This window comes from Anas acuta, chromosome 4 (assembly GCF_963932015.1).
Source record: "Anas acuta chromosome 4, bAnaAcu1.1, whole genome shotgun sequence".
NCBI classification, from domain to species: domain Eukaryota; kingdom Metazoa; phylum Chordata; class Aves; order Anseriformes; family Anatidae; genus Anas; species Anas acuta.
The window spans coordinates 26,745,276-26,772,109 of NC_088982.1; the positions used below are offsets into that span (position 1 = coordinate 26,745,276).

The 26,834-nt window shown below is 36.1% G+C and overlaps 1 protein-coding gene across 4 annotated transcripts in view; it reads right to left on the minus strand.

The window, feature by feature from the left end:
- CORIN (corin, serine peptidase) overlaps window positions 1–26,834 on the minus strand; it is a 129,441-nt gene that overhangs the window by 67,073 nt on the left and 35,534 nt on the right. For all 4 annotated transcript variants that reach the window (XM_068680274.1, XM_068680273.1, XM_068680275.1 and 1 more), the window contains exons 4-5: window positions 22,237–22,447; window positions 5,020–5,201 (exon numbers count right to left, since the gene is read on the minus strand). In XM_068680274.1, coding sequence (XP_068536375.1) covers window positions 5,020–5,201; window positions 22,237–22,447 — 393 coding nt within the window. The remainder of the gene's footprint in view (window positions 1–5,019; window positions 5,202–22,236; window positions 22,448–26,834) is intronic.

Genomic DNA, 26,834 nt, shown 5'->3' on the forward strand with positions numbered 1-26,834 from the left:
GCTAAGTTACTGCAAAACACAAAGGTAAACCTAGGTAAAAGCAATGTTATAAACAAATTCTGCTGAAGTCTGTAGTTGTGCCATTAATAAATCTATTAACTATTTGTTTTTACAGCACCTTAAAATGGAATGCATAAGCAGTAAATTACTGTTGCTAATATTCTTAATGTGGTGCTCCAATTAAATGCTTCTTATCCAGATTAAAACAGGCTAAGAACTCCTGGGGTGTCATCTCTGAAGAGCTGAAAAAGCTCACACCAATTATTCATGCATTTAGGTTGCCATTGCACCGCATTTATCAACATGTACAATAATTAATTTCTATGTTTTTCCCAAGAAGGAAGAGTATCTGGGATATCAGCAATGGCTTTCCTGATCACTAAATATTGTAACTCTTCTAACCAGAAAAACTTAATTAAAAGACTGCATCCAACTGAAGAACTACTGCAATAACCAGTGTGTAAAAGTTAAAAAAAAAAATTGTCTTAAAGAATATAAAGGTTATATAAGTTATTTATAATTGCATGTATTACTTATAATTTCATAGCATTATTTTTTTATCATTTACTTTCACAATTTTTTTATTATTATTTATTCTTTACTTTCTACAGATTTAAAGTTTAACTCCTAAGAAGAAGGGATATGCCTTTTTAGTATGTAGGGATGATTAGAATACCCAGAAATCACTACAGTATGTAAAATCACTTTCTCACATGGAACAAAATTTAAACAAAGAAACAAAAACAGCCAATGAAGACAAAAATATATATTTTAAAGAACTAACATAAAGAAAGTCAATGTCCCCATTAAATCTGAGTCAAGGCTAGGACCAATAGCATTCACTCCAATAAGAATGAAATAGCGATTCAGAGGGATTTGCAATAAGAGGTGCATGAAGAAAATGTGTTTTCATATATTTAACTTTCACTACAGATTCACAGAATCACTAAGGTTGGAAAAGACCTCCAAGATCATCTGGTCCAACCATCCCCCTACCACCAATGTCACACATTAAACCACCTCCCTAAGCACCATGTCCAACCTTTCCTTGAACACCCTCAAGGACGGTGACACCACCACCTCCCTGGGCAACCTGTCCCAATGCCTGACTGCTCTTTCTGAAAAGAAATTTCTCCTCATTTCCAACCTGAGCCTCCCCTGGCACAACTTGAGGCCGTTTCTGCTTGTCCTATCACTAGTTATCTGTGAGAAGACGCTGACCCCCAGCTCCCCGCACCTTCCTTTCAGGTAGTTGTAGAGAGCAATAAAGTCTCCCTTGAGCCTCCTCCTCTCCAGACTAAATAACCCCAGTTCCCTTGGCTGCTCCTCGTAAGACCTTCCAGGCCCTTCACCAGATTCGTAGACCTTCTCTGGACATGCTCCAGGGTCTCAGTGTCCTTGTGGTAAGTGGCCAAAAGCTGAATGCAGTACTCAAGTTGCAGCCTCACCAGAGCAGAGTACAGGGGGATGATCACCTCCCTGGTCCTGCTGCCTACACTACACCTGACACAAGCCTGGATGTTGTTGGCCTTCTTGGCCACCCGGGCACACTGCTGGCTCATGTTCAGAAATATTGCAACATCTATCAGTGGAGAGATAAAATCTCATAAGACAAAACTGTAACTTTGTTCTTGAAAAAAATGCTATGAAAAATATTTTCATAATTTGGCACAACCTTTAGCTATTTCAAAACATTTTTTAATTGGAAATGAGCTCTTGGAATTTTTGTTATATACTTTTTCATATCTTTCAGAACTAACAGTGTAAATAATATGCAACATAACAATGCAGTGAAATTTATATTCTGTATTTAAATTTTAATGCACTATGTCTTTTACATAGCTTAGATAGTATTACTTATTCCAGTTCTCATAGCTATGAAGAGCAGTTCATGCCTCTTGGGCATCACTTTTTAACAGAATAACCAAAACAGACTTTCTTAACGCCTCTTCAATGTAATGCAAAAGTGAACATTGTCTGACAGTTCCGTACTGTTTCTTAGAAAACTTCACTGTATAAAGAGCCAAAAGCCTCACTGCTGCTTTTGAAAGAATATTGGCATTTAGATTCATTAAAGCATAATGTCAGGGCGTTCCTAGAGCTCCATGTTAATATGTCTGCTCATTGTGTTCCTTCACTTCTCATTCAAGCTACTCTGTTTTTTTCTACACAGTTTTAACAGCACCAGCTGTGTTGGCTGCTCAAAGCACATAAAATAACAGAAAAACACCGTAACAGTTAAAAGCAGGAAAAACAGAGCTGGAATATTTCTGTGATTAGGGATATGCTTAGCAGCCCTCAGAAATGCTTCTGAGATTTTTTTGCCCCCAAGAACAGATTATTGGACCCGTGCAGAATGAATGCTTGATGATGCTTGCCCACTACACTGTGGAACTGTGGAACCAGTTCAACAGATCTTAAATCTCAAGAGCTGGATTCCTAGAATTTATGTCTCATAGTAGCTGATTGTCAGCTACTGGGTATTCTTTTGCCATTTGTGTGAAATGATATCAACATGATTGATGCAACTCTGTCTAGGATATTGAACCTTTTTCTCTGTAATTCAATTCAAACACAGATGGTTTTACTATAAAGGTATTCAGCTCAAATTTCCCAATACATTCAGTACTTCTGTGGCCACATCAGGTATGTATTCTATAAGAGTTTACTGCCTGGGAGAAACTACTTTTTTCAGTCAAACATGAATCACGTTAGAAACATTCTTTTATATGAAAAATGTCAAAATATTCTCTATAGGTTATCATTCTATACGAAAGCTATTCATATCCATTCATATCCATGCACATTAGTTCATGAATAAATTAAATAAAAATGCCTTTTATTTTATACCACAGGGTGCCAGAGCTGCCAATAAGCAGCGTGGGTCTCCAGTATGCCAGATAGGGCATTGAATTTCACAACTGGCTCTAGATGTTTTCCGCTAGTGAGAAACAGCAAGCATCCGCTGTGTACTTTTCTGCAATTTATACAGTTTACTGTCACAGAGATATAAATTCTGACATAAAAACTATGGAAGAATAATCAGACAGACACTAGTCTAGCATATTCTTTTCTAGCATTATGAAATACTAACTATATCATTTTAGTCTGAAACTTGAAAGTTTCAGAAGTCAGCAACCTCTTCCAGTTTGATCTAAAAGTTCAATTACCTAGATTTATTGAGGCTTTTGTAAAGTTCAGCCACCTATAATTTGTCCAAATATTATATTTGTCCAAATATAACAGGCATACTTATATCATACCTTGTATTCAGTAGGTATACCAATATGCATGAAACCTGGGTTTCTAACATTCTGTTGTTTTTTCAGAATTATACCTCATTCTATGCTGAGAACTAGTGTAACCAATTACTGCTATGCTAGTCATTTATTGAGTATTGCTAGCTACTCTCATTGCTCAGTGTACAACCACTTACCATCCTTATACATTTACACTACAGCCTCTTATATTACTTGTTATTGTGGATGACATGAAGACAAAATTATTATATTCCTAGCTCATAGGATGTTCAACCTCTATGATATCAAAGGCATAACACATAATAGTTACAACATCCCTCTAAGCTAAAAGGACAGTTTTATTCCCATTTCACAAATGGGAAGCTGAAGCATGGGAAAAAAAAAAAATGCTTCCAATTTGTAGAGGCCCATGATACTTAATTTTTCAGTATATTTAGCATATGTTTATTTCATATAATCAAAACACTGTTCCCAGTGGCTTTCACTACAGTAACTTGCCCAGAAGCCCATAGGAACCTATGGAGCTAGAGACTTGTGGATAGTGTTCAGTTTTTCCAGAAAGCGCTCAGCTACCTTCAAGAAAACACTATCCTTCTTTATCTATTTTGTCACCACAGCCATTACAGATGTTCCCACAAGCAAGGATACATATTGCACAACAGCCTCCTTTACTTCATTAACCCTCAAAACATGCCCTAACAGATGCAGAGAAATTCACTAGAAAAATGACTTGATCTAGTTATTAAAGGATAGATTTCTGTGCATATTCAGAAAGTGCAGGGAGATATAAGCCAGGCTATACAGATATTAACTGTAGCATTAACTAACATTCAAAGATATACTGTAAAACCTCAATGATTTTTTAAACTCATATATATAACCTCACTTTTTTTAAAAGAAATGAAAAATAGTTCTTATCATTTAGTTCTTATCATATCACTTCTTCCTGCCTGTTGTCACCCAAAAGTCATTAACAAAATTGAAACCTACTGATGGACAGTACAAGCTTCTGCCACATAGGCTCACAGGATTATGAATATTAGCAGTAAAGTCTCAAATGCCAGCAAGATCTTGAACTCTAGCAATGGGGCCAATAGGAAAAAAGAGTCAGTCTTGCTGCTGCCAGGTCTAACCTCACCTATATTGCATGTAGAGAACAGAGCAGCAGCTCTGGGGAGAAGGAAAAGCCATGCATTTAGATAGGCTTCCAGGGACTTTTATTCCCAAAAGTCTAAGAAGCCTCTAGCGGATGTATACGAACCCAACCTTTTGAAAAATTTAAATCTTGATGAGCTCTGAACTAATTTTTACAGCAAGGAAAAAGAAGAAATGTTTAAAATTTGGCTGTTTATTGAGTTCCTGCTCCAAATACCAAACCTATTATTACTAGAGCAAAGAGAAAGAGCGGAACATTTTTAAAGGGTCTATTATTTTTCTCCTGCATTCTTTCCCTTGAAACAGCTCATAATTTTTAATGTAATATAAAACAACCTCAAATCAATACAAGTCTTATAAAAATAAAGTAAATAAAAATAATAATTAAAAAAATAAACTAAAATCAGCCAATCAGCCAAAGCAGTTAAAGCATGACAAAACTATACACTCCTGACAATCAGGCCTTATCACAGTAATGTGAACTAACATAACAACAGAACCAGAAACAACAATTTCATCCCAGAGCTTATGTTATAGAATTAAATAATACGTTATTAAATAGGAACTCTTGAACATGGTATAAAAGTTGAGAATGGAAACATACATTGCTTTCCTTTTTCTTGGTATGGTGAGAAGCATACCCTTTCCATTGTGTCATTTTCAGTTTGGTTGTGAAATTGAGAACACTTGAGGAATTCTGGCCAAGAAGCATTTACCATCCCCAGGACAGGTTCACACCCTTCTTTTGCTGCCTCGCAAAATGTCCTGCACGGCAAGAGGCTTTGACTGGAGAAAAGAGACAGAGAACAAAGATAAAAAGGATTATCACTCTTGCAGATAGCAAAAAAATTTATATTTTTTTTTTTAAGAAAAAAAAAAAGTAGCAATTAATTCTTTTGAAAAATTTGACTTTCTACAGAGCTGCACCAAAAGGGTACATAAAAACTATTCACTGAAAGTAACATCAGCTCTGGCTTTCAGGCTACGTTTAAGCCCCTGTCAAGCTCAGAACTGTTTCTAAGTCCAAAACTGCACAAGCTGATTTTAAACAACAGTTTAAGCAATGTAATAGTGCACTGACACAAGAGAAGAGAGATTGCTTCCTCATCCTCTCCTTCTTTCCCCAAATTGTGCAGATGTACCCACTCAGACTTTTGTCAAGCACTTTCATGAGCTGATAAAAATCACTAACTCGGAAAAAAACGTATATGTTTTTGATTGGGTAAGCTTTCTAACAACTTTGGTATGCTGAATCTGCTCATGGATGTTTTACTGTTTTACAAGTCAGCAAAAATTGCTAGGAGTCTATTAATATGTTAACTGTATGTCTGGACAAGGACGAAAACAGTAAAGTTACCAGATTACAGCTGGTACAATGCTAGCCACGTTAGTCAAGATTTGAGCAGACAAGAAATTTCAAAGCAGCCTCGGCCAAGTTAGATGATACGTGGCAGACATAATTTACAATAGACTACTGCAGCATAATGCACACAGGAAGGAATATCTGAATCTCAACATATACAGTTCTCTGCTTTACTGCCAGCTACCACCTGAAAACCATTCTTGTGGACAAGAAAAGCTCTTGCACAACCAGTGTTAATCTTAGCTATAAAGAACTGCTCAATGCCTTTCTGCATTGACTGCTCCAGCAGCAGTCAGCTCTATCTGTGCAAGCACATTATTACTGCTGTCAAACAGACTAACCTAAGCTGTTGCTGGAGCACAGTGGAGGCAAGCCTCTCAGTAAGCAGGTGCAATTGCGTCTGAAAGACCCATAACACAGCCCAAATGAGACACACTGCCTGCCCATGCAAACACTTAATGTATATGACTGTTACATATGGAACAACATGTAAGACAAATACCCACTGGCTGGAAAGTGGAAGCACTAACGTGACTAGGTGGTGGCACCCAATAAATAAACCTGTTCACACTGTATAAATAACTAAACTCCAACTTGACAGTATCGCATAACCTCTAGAGAAAAAAAATCGTATTATAGACATCAACGAATTAGGAAGAAAAGAGGCCTAGACATATAGCAGGAAAAACAAGACCTCTGAGTGGACTTTGTCAGAAGACTATGTCAGCCTGAGGTAACTGAAATAAGGCATGTAAATGTCATAAAAGGCCTCTCAATAATACCTAATGCCTTATCACTACATTTTTTCAATGTGTGGATATCTCCCTAGGATTCACTTTAGTGCTCTTTGCATTTCTTAAAATATTCTAAAACAAAATTACCAGTGAAAGACAGGGAAGCTAATATACATTTATAATTTATGAATTAATAGTCAAGAGCAGAAATTGCATAAAAATCTTAAGAAAAAAACTTTATTAATCTCAGTCACATTTAAAACAGTTCAAATTTTCTCAGGCATTATTAGAGTTGGAACACATATTCCTGAGAATATAATGAAAAATGTACCTCTGGCTCTGAAATAAAAAGTAAAAAATAAAAAATAAATAAATAAATAAATAAATAAGAAACATTATTAGATGTTGCTGGCTTTATTTTATTAAAAAACTACTATATAAATTGTAATTTTTTATTTAACTTGAAATGAATGTTTTGTCATTCAGAAAACATGACTTCCTAACATATCTCTTTAAAATGTGATTCGCATATTGTTTTTATTCATTTTCTTATCCAATTTAGAAATATGGCTGCAAGAGCCTACTGTCTTCACTGTCTGATTTTAGGGTCATCTGCTGATAGTATCAACAGCCCTGTAAATAAAAGATAATTAGACTGTTACTTGTACCTAAACAATTATATTTTTCCATCATAATCATGAGCTGCCACAACTGTTACCACAGCTGATTTTCTTATCACATCAAATTCTGGAGAGATTCCATACAGAAAGTGATGTAATTAGAGTGAATTTCATCTAAACAAGTATTACATTGCCCATGAAGGTTATTTGTCACCAAATTTTGAAAGGAAAAAACACTGCTTCAAGTGGAAAACGTCAACTCTCAATGGAAGTAGCAACATTTACATAGACCTAGAATACATTTAATTAAATATGCCTCCCTTACAAAACCAGCCGATGCATTCAGAAATGCTTTACTCAAACAAGTCCATGGAACCCAAGGGTGCTGAGAGAACTGGCCAGTGCTCTTGCAAGGCCAGTCTTTGGAAGGTCATGGAAATCAAGGGAGGTTGCTCATGACTGGAAAACAGTAAGTGTTGCACCCATCTTCAAAAACAGGGCCAAAAATACCAAGCTGGGTATCTTCAAGATGGTCAACCTTAATTTAGTCCCTACAAAAATCATGGAGCAAGTCCTCCTTGAACACACTTCTGGTCACAGCAAGATGATGACGACTTGGAAATGTCAGCATAAATTTGTCATGGGTAAACCAGGGCTGACCAACCTGATTTTTATGATAAAATAACTAGATGTGTAATACTGGGATTGTCCTGTACAACATATTTATTAAGGGCCTAGAGCTGATGACCAAGTGCATTCTTGTAAAGTTTGCAGATAACACTAAAATGAGGAAAGTAATCAATATGCTTGATGGCAGAGCTGCCATTCAGAGGTACCTGGAAAGGCTGGAGGAACGGGCCAGCCAGAACATCATGAAATTCAACCAGGATGAGTGCAAATTCCTGCATTTTGGAAGAAAGAATTCACTATAATGATACAGGTTAAATACTGACTTGCTGGGGAGAAGCTCTGCTGGGGCCTTGGTAGAAAGCAAGCTGGGCATAAAGCCAGCAGTGCAGCCTTGCAACAGAGGGCCAACAGGGCTCCAGTAGGTTGATAAACCTCAAGGCCTGAGGACCTGTGGGGAGGCTGTTGAATCAAGTTCACAGTGCTGGATGATAGGGGCATGAGAGGCAGGTGGCTTCAGCTGAAAAAAGAGATCCTCTTTCAGGAATTAAATTGTCTAGCCAATAATTCAGTATTCCTTTTTTTTTTTTTTTAACATTTCAGAAATAAAAACAAACACACATACACATGCATGCATACAGGCATTCAAATTATCATTTTTGCTTTCTTTAAGTAGATTATAGTAAGTTTAGTCATTAATGAAAGCTGCCATATTTGAAATAGTTTATCGCAAAAATAAAAATGCAGGAGAATGAATCCTCACCATATTCTTTATTGTGAGGATAAACAGTTGCCTCAGAGTTTGAGAAGGAACAAAATGCTGTTTCCAGAAATAAATCAATCTGTCACAGACTTGCATCTTGGGAATCATTTTCAAACTGCATTTCATTCTGTGTCTTCACATCCAGGCCACATTTAGATCCCACATGCCTCATCTAATGTATCATACAATCATAAAACATTTTGGGTTAGAAGGGACCTTAAATATAATCTAATTTCAACCCATTAGATCAGGTTTTCCAGGGCCCCATCCAGACTGACCTTGAAAAATTCCAGGGATGGAGCATCCACAGCTTCTCTGGACAACCTGTTCTAGTGCCTCACCACACCCATAGGAAAGAATTTCTTCTTTATATCTAATTCAAATCTACCCTCTTTCAGTTTAAAGTCACTACCCTTTGTCCCATTACTACAATCCCTGATAAAGAGTCCTGTTTTCTCCTGAACACCTACACTAATGAAATTTTCAACACAACTTGTTGCAGTTTATATCTAAATTACTGCAAAACCTTTTGGGCTTTTGCAAGTACAATTTGCTTCATTCATACATGTACCCATTCATAATGAAAAAGATCTTCCTCCAAGTATACCACTTAAATTGTATTTCTCTCTGTATCTGAATCATGGTTCTACCTCCTCATCCCAAAAACATTGCTAGAACTCCACATTCAGACATGAATAAGTGGCTTGAATTGAATAAGTCTTCAGTACCCAAGTTTCCTTACTCTAGCGTTTTATTTTACAGTAATAGAAAAAACACAGTACCATTAGCAACTGTGTGATAAGATGGCAGTAAACCCTACAGACAGGGAATAAAAAGCTGCCAGAGGTGCCTGACTACCCATGCTAATGTGGAGAAATCAGTGAAAAGCAAAATACTCACTTGTATTCTGACATCAGTGTGGTTGCTTTCATCTGCTTAGTATCTAACAGAAGGAATGTTCTGCCATTGTTGTTGCTGAGTTTATTACATACAGTAGCTGGAACCACTGATTCAAAATAGATACCTTTAGCAATATATTCCCCAAATAACTTTAGATAAGTTTACACAATACTAGATGCTCTTTATGTACTCTTTATAATTGAAATGATCAGATACAAGACAACAGCCTTTATCTCTACAACTGCTGTTTCTTTGCAGCTCCCTTGTTGGCAGCTTACTTGTTGCCTGGAAAGATGCACATATATTCTAAAATAGAATAAATTTCTAAATTTTAGAATAAATTTCTAAAATTTCAGCACCAGATTATGGTGTGTTGAAAGACAGAATTCAACACTAGAAAGCACATAGTTGGTTGTGTACAAACCCAAGGACAAATGGTCCCTCTTACTGACAGGAAGAGCTGCTGCTTATTAGTTCTGCACCTTGTACTGTCAAATTAAAGGTTTACTATCTGACCTGAAATGTTTCTTCAGATAAAGACATTCCAAAATACTCTTCTTTTTTACACAGAACCTATTTTGATAAGGAGAGAAAGTGCACAGCAAGAGCACCACAGTAGCCATCACTGCCTCTTGACTGGGGCTTGAGAAACTCCCTAAATGAGGGGCATTTGACAAGGCAAGTGACTGGAAACAGTCATTCAGGCCTTTGGACTTTGTTAGCTTTTCATTTTTAATTAATTCACTTCTTCAAGAAGTTTTATTAACTGAGTTACATTTGGGCAAAGGTATTAACTGGTTTAACTGAAGCTCCTAAACATAGAAAGCACCAGAAAAAATAAAAATAATAATAATAATAAAATTACTTCCTATGGAGGGTGATTAAGCTCCAAAAATATCTCTAAAAACCTGTAAAATGCCACATAGCTAAAATGGAGTATCGATTTACCTATTTTCTGATGTTAGCCATTTAATTTATTCAGACTGATGCTGAGTTAACTTCTCATTTACTTTCTAAGAAAACACACAATACACTATAAAATTATATTACACTGAAGAGTAACATAAGCAGTGATTCTGTCTCATTAGCTTTAAATTACTCCCACTGGTCCAATGGAGCATACATGATGACCTCACATTGTAATTGAAAGCAGTACGTTTTGCTGACTTGTTTTTTCAAGGAAATGATAGCGGGGTCATTAATTGAATTTAACTAGTCTGTGACTGAGAACTACTTGAGCTAACCACGGCTAAACAAATTTATGCTGTTGTTATGATTTGTACAAGTGTGACTGTCATTTTAAAAATAAAAATAAACAGCTCTTGAGGACTTTCAGATGAAGTTTTATACACATGTGAACTATTCGGTTTGATCTCTGTATTCTTTAACCCATATCTAAATCATTAACTTCCTAAGCACCCCCTGTAGCTATTGCCTGATATACAGCCATCAGGTAAGAGTAGTACAAGTATGTTAATTTCTGCAAATGTAACTATAGCAAAGTTCAATATACATGTATGGTTCATTGTTTCCAAAAGTGTTTCAACATACTGATTAGTCATTGAAATTTTACAAATAGATTAAAAATATTAAAATATAACTCTGTACAGTTATATTTACCCATATAAACAGCAGTTTAAAAGTTTTTAAATACATTAGAGATGAGTAATCTGTTCAGTAGGTTCATCTGCATATTAAATAATTTTCATTTATATGAAAGAAAAACAAACAAATAAACACACCAAACCAACCCCCCCCCCCCAAAAAAAAAAATAATAAAAAAATAAAAATAAAAATAAAAAAACACCACAAATGTAAGTTCACCTCACTTGCTTAGTTTAGGTAATCCTCCACCTGAACATTTATAGTGTATATGTTTGGATATATACACAGAACAGCAATAATTTCAAAATTAATAGGATTCTAAAAGACAATTGCATACTGATTTTAAAAAGCTAAGGAGAATTTATAGAAGCTTTGACAAACCAGAAAATATTGGATTACCCAGCAATTACTGCAATATTTGGCCCAGTTTCAATATTCAGTCATGTGTGCTCTATAAATTAAAAATTTCTGGATAATGATCAAGTTTAGTATGGACATGTTGCTTAATCTACTGAAGGATGAAAAGATGATTAAAAGTCTCCATCTTGATTAGTCTTTATTTACTGCTACTCAGAGACCAATTATTTTAAAAATAAACAGGCAGGTCTATGGCTCTCTTATCATAATTTATCTGGTGCCAGCAGCAGGCATGGAAAGAGGCAATGTATTAAGGTGCAGTCCTGCTCTTCAGGATATTTATGGAATAAACTCTTGCTGAAGGTGCAGCAAGATGAAAGAACAGATATGTGACATTTTTAACTCTATGGGTATTTCCCCACTCTTAGAAGTTCATACCTCAAAAAAAGGGCAATGCTGAGTTGGAGAAAAACAAGTACAGAAAGAGGATAAAACTGATTCTTTCAGCACCACTGCCAAATTATAGCAATTTGAAATCTAATATGTGGTCCAGAACATTGTCACCAGAGAGGTTGTGGAACCTCTGGAAATGGCCCTGAGCAATCTGATCTATCTTTAAAGTTGGGCCTGATCTAAATAGAGGTTGCAGAAGAGCTCCAGAGGGGCCATCCCACCTGCATGATCCTGTGACTAACTTGCCTGTGCTGCTCAGCCTGCAGGTAGAGTGGTGCTTTACCACTGCAGGCTCCAGCAGAGGAACAATTACTTCTCACGGGAGAGGCAAAAGTACAAAAAATTTAGTATGTCTTTCTAGCTGAACTCTCATTACTTTTTTTTTACTGCTGATAGTTTAAAAGGTATTTGTTAATAAGATGAGCATTAAAAGAGATTAAGCATGAGCTGAAAAGCATATGAATTCTCAGAGGATCCTTTAAACACTGTTCAATCCAAAACCTTTTTGTTTATTAACTTCTGCACAAATGGTGTACTCATACCTACTAGAGGGGTTATGGTAGAGATAAAATGTTCCCTCAACTACATTTTTGTGGTTTTGAGTCCACATGCAAAAGTCTCATAGGGAACTACCAGTCTTAATTCTCCCACGATGTTTGTGAAAATACAAAGTTTTACTGAAAGCTCATGTGTTACAGTTACTCCAATTTATTAAAAGGAATAGATCTCTTTTTGTAAAAACAAAGTCTGTTTTTCTAAAATAAATTGTCAAATAAATATTAACAAAAGGCCATGTTCACTTTATGATTTGTTGTAAATAATAATTTCAATTACTTGAATGACCACTATTTATTTATCTGTAATAACATATTGTATGCATTGAAGAAATGAAGACCTGTGATCCCTAGTCAACAAACCAGCTTAGAGACCAGACACTACAGCTTATAATAGACAATACATACAGAAAATCATTAGGCCAACCAAGCTGGTGGCAATCAATCAGTAAAATATGCATTCATAAAATAACCAGTCCTCCTGATTTCCTTTTCTGCCTCCTTCCCTTAACTCCCCTGGGCAGTGTTGTGAAATATGTTTGCAAAGGGACGTTCCCATGCCCAGACTGTTCTGAAAAATATTTCTCAGCTTGATAAACTTTTAACTCTGTTCCATCCTTAACTCCTCCCAACACACTTTGACAGAAGATTATTTTGTGATTTGGGAAAGTTTTCATGGTCAGTACATTAGATCTGTGGAGAGAGTGAAACACTGCAGACAGATTTGATGGTGCCTGCTATGGTAAAAGTTAGCCTCACACCCACTGAACCACCAACATCATTTTGGTCAATGCAGGATGCCATTGTCTATCTCTAGATTACTTTTCTAGCTTTTAATTTTTAAATTAATTTCTTAAGTAATCACTTTCTGTACATCAAGTTGTCCTCCACAAACTATACATATCAGTAGTTGTGTACAGCCACTGTGTATGGGCAGGAAAATGATGGTTCTCTGAATGGGTGAAAACATTCTCTCCAGTTTTTAATTTCTGACCAGCTTTCCCTATATATTCCCTGATCTGTCCTTCCCCTACACTGCATCTGCCATCTACTGGCACATTACTGTAAAAGAGTTTGAGATGAGAGACTATTTCAGACCCTTTTATGCAAGAGCCTGCAACCTGGCTCCAGTGCCACCCCCAGCTGCCAGGAGGTTCAATGCCACGGAGAGTCTTTCATGAGCCCTCCAACACTGGCTGAGCCATGCCCCAATGGAAAACCTTTCAGAGTTCACTATCACTCTCTTGTCTACACAGAACATGTGAGCTACAATTTTTCAGACTTGTAAGCCCAAAGTTGGGGGTTAATTTCTGTCCATAGGTCTTTATAAAAACAATAAATGGCAGACGTTACCCCAAAGTAAATAAATTTTCCATTCTACATCCCTTATCTTAGCCTGCAAGAGACATGATAAAGAGCTTACCACTTGTGAGAGCAACCTCCCTGCCAAATTTCAGGTTCCACTACTCAAACACTTGAAGATACTGGAAAATCCTGGTGATGATAGAAACGCTTTAATAAGCAAATCACCTTTTCTTCCTGTTTGTGCCCAGGACAGATATTAGGCATTAAAATTGTAACTGGTGCATTTATTATTTTTTTTTAATTATACACGTCTCGGGTAACAGTCTTCTATGAAAACGTGTCAATGAACATTAAATATAGGCATTTTGATCAATCCCACATCATTACCTGTACTTTCCCTTGCACCCTCTACAAGGACGAACTTCATGTTTCTCACCTCTATGCTGTCTCAGCCTTGGACGAAGTAACAATGTGTCCTAAGATGAGTACCACATGTTGACTTCAAGGTCTGAGTTCTGAGGGACGATGCCAATTGTAGTCTTCTCATTAGCACATTTTTTTTTTCTGCCTTATATGAAACAATTACACAATACTAATGAAATAACTCATAAAGGGCAGAATTATGAGTAATACAAGCTGCACTGAGAAGAAAGCTGTTATAAATATGCAACACTGATTTAAACTACATTATAACAGTTGTGACATTATATTTCTTTATTTTAAAGTTTCTTCATGTGTTTCTTGGCAATATGGTCAATGTCAATCTTTCAGACATGTGTGAGTATTCCTTTCTTTGAAGTCATATGTAAACCAGCTGGTCCTCAACTCAATGTCTCATTTGTATCTCATGAAGAACATGTTCTGGTTGTGTGACAGTAAAAATAACATTTTCTTTCTTGATCAATTAGTTTTAATCAGAGCAGGAGTTGGGGCTTGAGGGTGTGTTTTCTTGTAATTCATGTTGTAATTCATTTCCCTGTGCAATGTCACTTTCTGCATGTTGTAGATTTTATTTTTTCATATACATCCATTTATTACTTTTTAAATTTTCTGTTTGAACTGAAAGTTGATTTATTGTCCTTTTATTTAGAAAAATAATTCAGGTATGTTCAGCACAGTTAGTGCAACATGGTTTCAACCACGACTGTTTCAACCACGACTTTGTATTTGACATCTGTTATTGTACATAAATATTTCCAAAAGTACACAGATACTGTTTAGTGCTTTTTGACAGATATTTTAAACAGTGTTGCTACTTTGAATCTCTCCCCTGTGCATTATACCTGCCAGCCATTTCACTTTCTTCTTGCAGTAAGTCAATTCTATTTCACCTAGAATTAGTGCATAGTCAGTTTGAGGATGGACTGGCCATGAAACTGGTTTGTACATTGTACAGGCAACACATTATTAAATTTTTCTCTTAATACATGGCATATTGACCATCTGCCATTAGCAACTCTATCCTAAACAGTTTACTTCTGAAAGAATTAGACAATGCCATTATAATTATTATAACAATTGGTGAAATTACAGCTACCAGAAGGCATATTGACTGCTACAAAGGGCCTAAGGAGAGAAAAAAAAAAAATGTATGCAGTTGTTATATTTGTCTGAGCTTTCTCAGGTAACACACCCTGTGTGTCCTTCAAATTTTGTGCTAAACAGTACAAGTTACATTAATTTACTTTGTAGAATGCTTTAAATCAGCAATGAAGGACACAAAACTGAATAACACTGGCAGAGCACATTATCTGTGTGGGCAAGCATTCACAACTTTATCGCACTCTTTCTTTCTAATTTTTGTTTTCATTACTTGTTCGTTAGCTGAATCTCCAAGGTTGTGTGGTCACAATTGTGCCTACATGAACCACAACTAGATTTTAAAACTGAGGGCTGGATTATTACTTGGTTATCTGTTTACAGAAAAATTTTAAGACAGTGTGTTTTCTTGTACTTAATCAGCCCATCAGGTTCCTGAGGGCTTAAAAACAAGATATGGCAACATTTAAAACAAAACACATGTGATTTCAAACATTCTGCTTAGAAAGCACTTCATCCACTGAAAACCACTTCTGATTTACTCATGATATGAAAGTTGAAGTCTTCTGTTTCAAGGCTGATGAACAGAGTAGATGGATCTATTTGACAGAAAACCATTGCCAAAAACCTAGCTGGAATAATCTCTTTGAGTCATGTTAACTGTTTGCTCTAAAGAGCCACCATCAAAAAGAAAGCATATAAAAAGGATGAAGCCATTCCTATGGTGTATAAAGAGGCAGACTGCAAACTCATGAAATGTCTGGTAGCTACTTTATAAACATCTGAAAACAGCCTCCACCAACATGCTTGGATCATGGCATGAAAAATGGTGATAGAGCCAGAAGAAAGAAGTAAAAATATAAATCTGTGGGGAGTAGAAGGAAATCATCCCACCTTTTTCCTCAGAGCACTGTCACTTTATTGTCATCAATTCTGTAGTTGAACACTTTAAATTGGGTAGCAGCAATTCCAATTAAACCAGTGCAAATTTGATAGGGATACTGACAAGGGATTCTAAATGATTCTAAATAAACCAGAAGGGCTTGTCAATACAGTTACTTCAAAAGTGACTCTGAAACTGCTTCTTCAGAAGCAATGAAATTTAAATATTTCTTACAAGCTGTAGAATTACAAAATTTTGCAACTATAATTTCACATCTCTGCACAAATACATTACAAAAAGCTAGTGTAGCAGCTGTGTCACAGGTTACCTATCAGACTGCTTACCCAGAGCTCCTAACAGCTGCTATTTTGTCTTGACATATTTATGTGATTTTCTTATCAAAATTAGGTAGATTAAAGCAAGACTGAAACATGCCAGTGTAGAATTACCTATCAAAACATAAACATATTCATACACAGTTCATAAAAAAATGAACACATTATGGACTTTGAAAAGTAGAAATTGACTTAAATGTATGCTGATAGTTTCCTACTCAAAGCCTTAAAAGAAAAATTCTCTTTATCTACACAAACAAGTTCTATGTGAATGTGTTAACATTTGCTAATGAATACTCTAAAAGCATCAATCAACTCTAAGAAATAATTTTATATAATGTCTTCTTGTTTTTAAGATTCTAATTGTGCACTACAATAAAAGAAAATCAAATAAAAATCAATTTCACTGTAAACAGGAGAAACAAAGAGCATTAATAAGCTTAGAGTGCAGTTCACAGAGGCAAGAGAAGGAAAATAGCCCTGTCACTGATCATATTCATGTGTTACACAAAACATGATAGAGATCCCTTGCTCTGTGAATTTTGATTCTTCTCCGTATTCTAAGAGGACTTGAAAGAAATTTTCATTTCAAATTTGTTTTAAATTGTTGTCAGCTTTTAATAAAAGACACCATGCATTTCTGGATTTGTTTTCCGGACCTAATATTACATCCTAGTTTATGTCCATATTGAAAATGAAACATTCAACTTTGTCCCTTTTTACAAATTACAGAAAATCAATGAAGACAATGAACACACAAACACACACACACACACACACACAAAATCCACTGAGCTATTTCCCACTATCCTTGTCTCTTCAAAGGATATTTTTTCTATTAACCTAATTATTAACCTAATTTTCACTGTTAATTTCCCCACAACCCTAACATATCATGCAGCCTCCTTTGGCTTTCAATGACTCTCTAGCTGACTACTCTTATTGCACCATGGAGGTTACTGCACACCAAAAAATTTGTACATACAGATACTGACATGAAAAACTCCTTTTCAAGAGAGTCAGAAAATCAGAAAAACATCCTTTCTCCATTAAACAGCTTTCTACTTTAGAATGAAGCTGATCTCAGATGGACTTTTTCACCCCTAACTTAAGACCAACCATTTCATAACTTTGTTTTCAAAGATGTCTGACATGAAAAAAGCATAGTGTATAAACAGATGCAGAAATGAAAGTTGCACGAGAATTTTCCCTTGAGAGCATGCTACCCTATTTAATTTGCTTTGCTCAAATACTATTTTCTTGGCAAAGCTTAAATTAAGTTTGACCTCCACAGATTTAACACTCTAGGGATCTATCAATGGAAGGTATTTCCTCTGCTTTTTGGAAAACACGGAAAAATCCTCTACACAGAGGATTAGTGGAATTACTCCACTTTTTGTTTCTGCGTTAGAAGAATTTAGAAGAACTCCTAGTGTCTCCCAATGGTAAACTAAAACTCATTAGCTTAAATCTTTTATGATAACCAACAGATCTGAGAAGCAGGTTTTTCTTACAACAAACAAAGTGTTTGGTGGCAATAGGTTGCAGACCAATACTACCCAAAAGGACAAAGTTATTACCTTGAACATTTCAGAAGTCAATAGTTAAGCACAGCAATAAATTTAATATGTCAGTTTTCAGTATAGAGTCATGTCCTCTCTGAAATGCTGCTGGCCAGTGTTAAGAGTGGTTTTGTACATCTGATTTTGAAGTCATGTTGGAAAGATCTCCTCCATTCACCCAAGGAGGAGGAAGTGTCATAATCCCTTAAATAAAGAGCTCTTTACTATCCAAATTATGAGCAAATAAAAGTTTTTTCTTAATTCACTTCAGCTTCCCATGTATTTTCACACACAGATTTTAGTTGGCCTTTCAAACTTCAACCTGGGAAGTAGCATTTTAAAGGTACTGTAAGTACATTTTTTACGTTTTACTGTAAGTAGCATTTTAAAGGTACAATATGTTGTCTTAGGACAATAGGGCTAACAATGTACATCCAGTTACTAGAATGAAAAATAAGTTTTTATATAATTTTTGACTGCCACACCTCATTTTTATTGTAGTAATCAGAAGAATAATTTTTAAGAGCAAAAGGATGGTGGAAGTATTCAGAAATTCCAGTACCTAGATACACTGGGTGTTACACAAACACTGAAGCTGCTCCCTGCCCAGAAACTTAATCTCCTTCAAGTGTTAATGAAAACAATGTTTACAAACACATGAAAGATAAATGTGAAACAGACATAAATTAAAACATCAGAGCAAAGCTGTGTAATGACAGCGCATTGGATGCCAAAGATCAGTGTTTGGAACTTCACTTCTTGTTGCTTCTTGTAACACATTGTTGTAATTATTGCTCCCATGGCTGAAGCTGCCAACAGATTCTCTCAACAATACCTAAGAATAAACATCTGAGCATCACAGAAGTTTCATTTGTTTTCTACTGTGTAGGCAGCATTTGTCACTTATGCTCTACATAAATTTGAAGCAATTGCACTACGAAACAAGGAAGTATCAATAGATAATATTATCAGAGATGTGCTGCCAGTTAGAATGAGACAGCAGGAATTCACTGGAGGAATTACAGATGTCAGTAACAACTGTTCTGCCTATTAGTGTATGTTTTGTGATTCTTTGTTAAAAGCAACAATATTTCCAAAAAAGGCCTACAGCACAGGGATCTATCCCTATTCGCTATCCTCGGGGTCTTTCCACAGTGGCTCTTCTGCTTCTCCAGATTCCTTGAGTATGTTCCTAATACTTGCCAAATGCCCCTGTCCAGCAGGCCTGTCTCTTCCTTTTGTACTTCTGCTCAACACACACAATGTGATTGTACCTTATTATTCCAAGGGCCTTTCATACCAACAAAGGGTTTTCTCCAGAGTCACCCCAGAGTTACTGACAGAATTCCCAAATTTCATCAGCTTTTGACTCATCTCATTGAGATTAATTATCACTGGGGACTAGAAGGTGTTAAATAACGATTTTATGCAGTTATTATATCTGTTTCATTTGTTGCCTAGACTGAATTCACATTCTGAAAATGTAATGCACTTATTTTGTCATCTCATCTTTTGGATCGTACAGTAATAAATCCTAATGAACTTCAAAGTTTTTTTCTTTGTATATTCCCTGTTTATTCTGAGATGTTAAAGTCTGTACAGCTTGTCAAATACAAGTAGGAAACAAATTGAAAGGAAATAAATTGAAATAAAATAAAACATAGTCTGATTCCATAAATACTCTGTAAAGGCAAAACCTCTTGCTACAGGTTCATTTTTCACCAAGTATTGACATTAGGATGGCTCCACAAAACATTTAAATATTTATAAAAAGTGAACACAGAAAGAAATCATGAGACAGACACTACAGCCCTCAGGTTTTTTTATAAGCAGATCGTTCAAAAATGAATAAAATCCAATCACACTTAATTCAATCATGTTTTAAAAGCTAAGATCAGTGGGCAAAAATATAGGAAGTCACATCCCAAATAAAGATATGACACTTCTTTAAATTGTTATTCTTGGCTTTGAAAGATACTTCTTTGCCTGGAATAGTTGGGTTCTAAAAAAAAAAAAAAAAAAAAAAACGGTAATCACTAAAATCAGTCAGTCAACTGCCTAGGGGAAAAAAAAATGCAGAAGGTAAACTACAGCAACTCAGGTTTAGCAAACTCGATTTTACAAACCAGCACTCTGTCAGTCCACTCTTACAGATCTTCCTGTGATTGCCACTCAGCCTACATTTTCAGTGTCACCCATGACGCACTCCAGACAGTTATGATTACTTAAAGTGAAGTCAGATTTTAATGTAATCCTGCATCATTTTCACTCTCACATTGGATTTTCTTCTCTATCAGCCTGAAGCACCCATAACAGTTCCCAGAAAAAAAAAAAAAAAAAAAAAAGGTTTTAAAATAAGAATCAAAGGAGACGTTGTGACCTCCAGAATACAAGGGTAGAAATACAGTCCCAGCTTTGACATTAAAAACAAATGGGAGAAAGTTGCTATTGTGGAAGACACATACACAAACACACACATTCAAAGAAAAACCTCAACTCTTGAATTTCAAAATATTTTTGTTTCTACCCAAAACAAGACCAAAAATCTGAGTGTTCCAAACTGTAGTTTTAACCTTTTTTCTTTTTAAACTAGCAAAGCAGTTATCACAACACAAGCCCTACAATAAAGGTATCTTCAGCAAAGAAATGGAAAAAGAAAGCTAAAACTTTTAGCCTTTCTCTACTCCATTTATTTGTGTTATAAACTTTGTACCCTTGACACACACCCTTCACTTTCAAAAGGCTTGTGAAAGACAAATTCTAAACAGGGCTGAGTAAGTGACAGAGAAGTGGCTATTCCTGTTGTTTAACCTGTACATGTATCAATTTAGTACCTGAAGCCACTTTTCTGATTTTGTTTTATGACTTCTTGTTTGATGAATTCTTTCTCAGTTAGCTTAGGCTGTATGTTAACTGAAACAATTGTATTATTGGAATACTGGGGGTGGGAACTACAATTAATCATGCAATGAGTTACAGAGGGTTAATAGAAAATATTTCTCAGTAATCTGATAAACATGGGCACACAGGTGCCCATTAATTTGGATTAAACAGCTCAGCCAGAGTTCTGGTCAGTCTGATTGCACTCTTTCCCATGCTGTCTTACCTCCACCCCAATCCTATCCAGATAATCACCTATTCACCTTTTTTTTTTTTTCCTTGGTTAATCTTCTGTCAGTTTAGGGAGCTTAACTGACTGATCCAGGAATCATTCTGGTGTGATGGAAATGGCAGGCATGTGTTGCCTGGACTGGGACTGTACTTATCAGTAGCAACTATACTACAAATCAGCTTACCTCTTCTCATAAAACTGCTTTTTCATAAGCATTCTATCCCTTCTAAACTGAACAGCTTTCAGCTTTTTCATTCTTGTTATGCTAACTGAATTGCTTGTTCAAGTGCCATATTCTCTTCCACTGAATTTTACAGGTAATAAAATGAGGAGAAAGAACTTTCCCCTCACTCTTTCCCCCTTCAGAAATGACAGAAAGATTGTTTAAATATAATAATAACAATAACAATAACAATAATAATAATAATAATAATAATAATAATAATATATTTGCTAAAATCAACATATAGTGCACTGTTAAACTCATTGATGCTATTTCAAATCAAACTCAATGAAAAAAGTGCATGCACACGATAGTAATGCTGTGTAATTATGTAAATGCAGAAATCAACCTGGGAAGTTTAAAAAGCATGTCTTATCTCACTCTGAATACATCCTGCTAATCTCATACCATAACATGGTCTTAAAAGATAAACTTTTCTTAGGGAAAAGATCAAAAAGAATTGAAATGACTGACTGTTGCCTTAAAAATCTGCTTTACCTGCTTGCTGAATTATAATTTAAATGAGATCCACCACACTTTATGTCGTTGTTTTAAATATCCAATGCATTTAAATTGTTATAAAGCATTCCATTTTGGACCATTCAGATTGGAGAGATAAGGTACAAGAATTCTGGAGCCCTTATTGAGAAAACAAACCTGACTATCCCAGTATCACAGTTTCATTCTGTACACTGGCAATACTTTTTAAAGAGAATTTTACTGCAGTTGGCTTATCCTGGTAGAAATATTGTGAATAGCTTTGACAGACAGCAGTTTTGTAATTAGAAGGACATAGGCTTAGTTGGGATCTGCCCTTGTCTGATTAGACAGAGAGTATTTTACCACAATTGGCTCTAGTCACTGACTGATTTTTGTTTCCAAATACCTGTCATCACCGTCACTGATGCATTCAGGAAGAGCAAGACTACAGCCAAACAGCATGATGTGTTGATAGCAGCTGAGACGACTGAGATAGCTGAAGAACTTCAGGAACTTTTCCATTTCAATATTTTTGACAATGGAAAGAACTGAAGTTAGAGTGGTGTAGTTATATGGCAGCATTTGGCATTGGCTGTTGGTGATATTTATGCAGGCACCTGTGAAATTAAAACAATATATTTAGAACAGAAGTATCACCATTTAACAGTTGCTTCAAAGTATATATTGAATCGATTAGTCAGTACATATATAAGCAATGCCTCTACCTCATGGATAAGATGGCATTCCATAATGCTATCATAACACTGTCCAAAAATAATTATCTAAGAACAAAAGGAATCTGAAGAAGCTTGGTAGGTTAGCTCAGAAAAGCAATAAATCTCAGATATTTTTGTGATTATCTAACCCTTTACAAAACTATAAGAGAAATAACACAAAAACATTTTCTTTCTGACACTGGTTGGATAAACACACCATAAGGATAGCCTGAACATGGCCAAATTTTGTTGAAACTAGGCATGGAAATTTTGCAAAAAAAATAAGTTGTTGGATTCTAAAGCTGTTCTATTTATAATATTTCCACAAAATTTCTTTTTGCTCTTCTGGTACCACACTATTTTGCAACTTTCCTGTCAAAAACATCAACTTGCTTACCTATTTTCCCACAGTGATGCTTTTCCCTTCACAGTCTTTCCTCTTTAACCTACTTGTGTGGAATTATCTTGTTTTACTGGCTGAACACCTACGCTGTCCTAAACTGTCATTGTCCCATTCTCAATCTACCACATCAACCTTTCTCTGTTTGTGTCCTGTCATATGCAGTAGGCTACCTCAGCTATGCATGATCACCAGGCTAATTTACTACATGAAGTCCTTTTGAGTGAGTTTTACATACCTACATCAGTTTAAGAATTTTCATCAAAAACAAACTAATAAACCTAATATTTATGACAGCTCCCTGATTTGATGAAGGCCTTTCTAGGCCATCTGGTCAGACCCTGGCATAATTTTTTCAAACTCAGAGAGTATTCACCCTGTACAATAAGCAGGGACCTCAGCCCATTCTCAAGACCAGACTGCCACTAATCCAATTGAAAAGCATTGTGTTCATGCTAAATGATCATCCCAACACTAGTTTTTTGAAGGAGGGAAACTCTTGAGAGCATTCAAGCTTTAGCACTCCTGTTCTCTTTATTTGAGCAAACTGGACATAGGCACCAACCAGGGTAGAATCTTTCCATCATCAGACAAATTGGGACTGGCTTCTTCCAATAATTGTCTGGGACATCTATGCCTCACTTCCCAAGTTGATAAAATCTGGGGATGTAAGGCACACAGAATGAAACTCTGACAGATCAGCAAGTCTGTCTCCCCTTCATCTTATAGTATAGACAAAGCCTTCACTGTCCAAATGAGCTTGAGGAAAATTCTGCTATCTGTGGACTAATCTCTAGTACACCCTCATGCAACAGTAGGGGAAGCAAAGCACAATGAAGAAAACATGCTTTCAAGCTTTTTCAAATTGCAATGTTTTTGATGGGAAAAAAAAAAAAAAGTTTCAAATTTTATCAAGACTTGGTAAAAAACAATTGCTGTTTTTCAGATGTTGGGTGAGTATACTCATGCAGTTTCTTCCTTTGTCTTCTACCTCTCCAGAAGTCTCAACAAAAACTGAGGAATTTAATTTTGCTCCACTGCAATAATGGCAAGTCTTTCCCCTTATTTTAATCTAGCTAAAATTTTGTCGACAAATTCCCATTTTAAGATTTTCCCACCCTCAATACCGCCAACAACATTCCTTAGCACCAGCGTACACCCATTTTCTACCACAGTCTCTTCTCATTCCCACAGTCCAGAAAGTAATTGATTTGTTCATCCAGGAATCACATTTTTCTATATAACTCATAGAATCACAGAATCACAGAATTGTTCATGTTGGAAAATACCTCTAAGATCATCCAGTCCAACGTTTAACCTAGCACTGGCAAACCCACCATTAAACCATGTCACTAAGTTCTGTATCTAGGTGTTTTTTGAAAACCTCCAGCAATGGTGACTCAACTACTTCTCTGGGCAGCCTGTTCCACAACCCTTTCAATGAAGATTTTTTTTCTAATATCCAACCTAAACCTCCTCTGATGCAATTTAAGGCCATTTCCCCTTGTTTTATCACTTGGTGCTTGAGACCAAACCTTACCTCACTATAGCCTCCTTTAAAGTATCCCTTTTAAACTCAGGGCAAGATTCTCCATTGACAATTAACAGTAAAATATGGAAGATCAACAAAAAAAGTGATGAGTTTCCAAATTAAGAGAACTTTCAAAACTGCAGAGTGCAGTTTTCAAATGTGACTCTGTGAGTTGGTACCACATGACAATGACTTTCAGTGCTACTCCAGCTCTGAAGCTGTACAGGTATTCTACAAAAATACCACCAGGATAATCATCAAAGCTGCATGTTAGGCTGTCAGATCAAAATCTGGAGATACAGAAATAGCTTTCACAGATCTAGAGTAAAAAAGATGAAAAAAAAAAAAGTGGAGGGAAGGGAAGGATATTCACTTCAGAATCACAAATAGCTTCTTTTTAAAAGACACTAGAGATCCATCATTGCTTCAAAGACGACTCACTTTGTGACTTTTGCAACATATCTTGATCTGCTATAAAAACTTAAAACCTCTCTCCATTTTTTTGCATTCTATTTAGAACTTCAACAAACTCATTGCCATTTACTAGTATCGTAAAGATTATTTTTCTGGTAACATTTTTATTGCTTGGAAAAACTTAACATGAAAACAAAAATGTTCTGATTTAAAGATTAAAAATATTGAAGCACTTACAGCAAACATTCTCTAAACCGCTAACATCCTCACAGTCATCTCTTGCCTACATTCTTTTGTTGAGGCTGGGACTACATTTTCAGTAACTGCTGTGGCAATACGAAAACATACTGATGCAAAATTCTGAGTGTCCTTCACCCACAAAAAATTCACACTGAAGTTATTTAAATAAATTAAATTATCCTAATCTAGGGGGAAGGGGAGCACATAGTGCTTACACAAGTGGAATTTCAACAGAATGATTCACAAAATCACCACCCATCTCCTGAGGCGTAATGGCATAATAGCCTCTGCCATGGTGTGTGCCATGAAGCTGACACTTTGGCTTACATCATGTACGTGGGCTACTGTGGATCTCTTAAAATTCACACAAACCTGATAGAGAAAAGTCAAAGTTCCTTCGAGCTGCCTGACCTTTTACGAGTGCTCTGACACAGCACTGAATTCAACATTCTTGGCCAAGAAGAAATTTCGTATTAATTTTAGAAGACCTTTTAAAAACAAGAGAGATGGAAGAAAGGACTAAACCCAGGACCTGCCCCTTTTAACAGAATCATTCGTGGTCCATCTTCAGTTCCATGAAGTTCCATCACTTCAGTATTCACCCAGGCATGCCTGTATCCTAGAACACTCTCCGGGAAAGCAGGTGCCTGGCTTAAAACCTGGTATTTTAAACACCGGTGCTCAGTCCACCTCTTCTATTTGTTACATATTTGACTCAGCGTATAAATTGTAGTGCAACTGCAACTACACAAAGTCTATACTCTCCACAATTCTGAGTCAAAACATGTAATTTCAGGGCAATAACAATTTTTTTATCGCAGTGTCATCATATACATCCCAGATTCTCACTGCAGTAGGAACAACATGTGCTACACTCTCAAGAACTTTCTCTGGCAAATTCAGGGAAGGCTTCTCAGACGTTTAGTTCAGTGCAGTACTAATTAGCTCAGGAGAAGCACCCCACTGGTTCACTTACATTGTACAGAGCTGCAGAGAACAGATGCCTCAGCCCTTGCCAAGGCAGCCACAGACCTCTAACCCAGCAGCCAGCAACCGCTGCCTTGCAGCTTTATAGGGGACCTTGCTGAATTTACTGGTTTTACCTCAAGTGCTGCACAGCTGCCTAAGTTGGTCACACTTTGAGTAACTCACTATTTTACAGCAAGGTTATCTCCCCTAAACAGAGACCAAAAGAGAACTCAGAGATTTTCTATTCCGATCATCAAAAGTCCTTCCATTAATTCTTGCATCAAGCCCGATAGCTTATGATAGGTAGAAGACAACTTTCAGACAGGCAAGCTTGCTGAGTGACAGAATTGCTCAGTATGTTGGCAAACACTGATGTAGATGCAACACTCTACAGAGCAAGGAATACTTTTTGTTAAGGGTCATTAAAAGCAGATGAAAGGTCATTTAAAATGCAAACAAAAGGAACAGCTTATTTAATGAGGAGTAGGTACTTAAATAAAAAGGTTAAACAGATAATGAAAAAAATACATATTTTAGTATGAATAGCAGTGTTCCTTTTTTAAATAAAATTGAAAATTTGAATAATTAAAAAATCTTGCACTGACAAACGGCCACAGAAATAAGAAAAGAATGCAGTAAACCTCAAAATGCATTAACTATCCTGCCAAATTGCTAAATTCTGTTCCATATGTACAGACTAAGTGCATTCTATAAACAATACTTCTCTTCAGTGC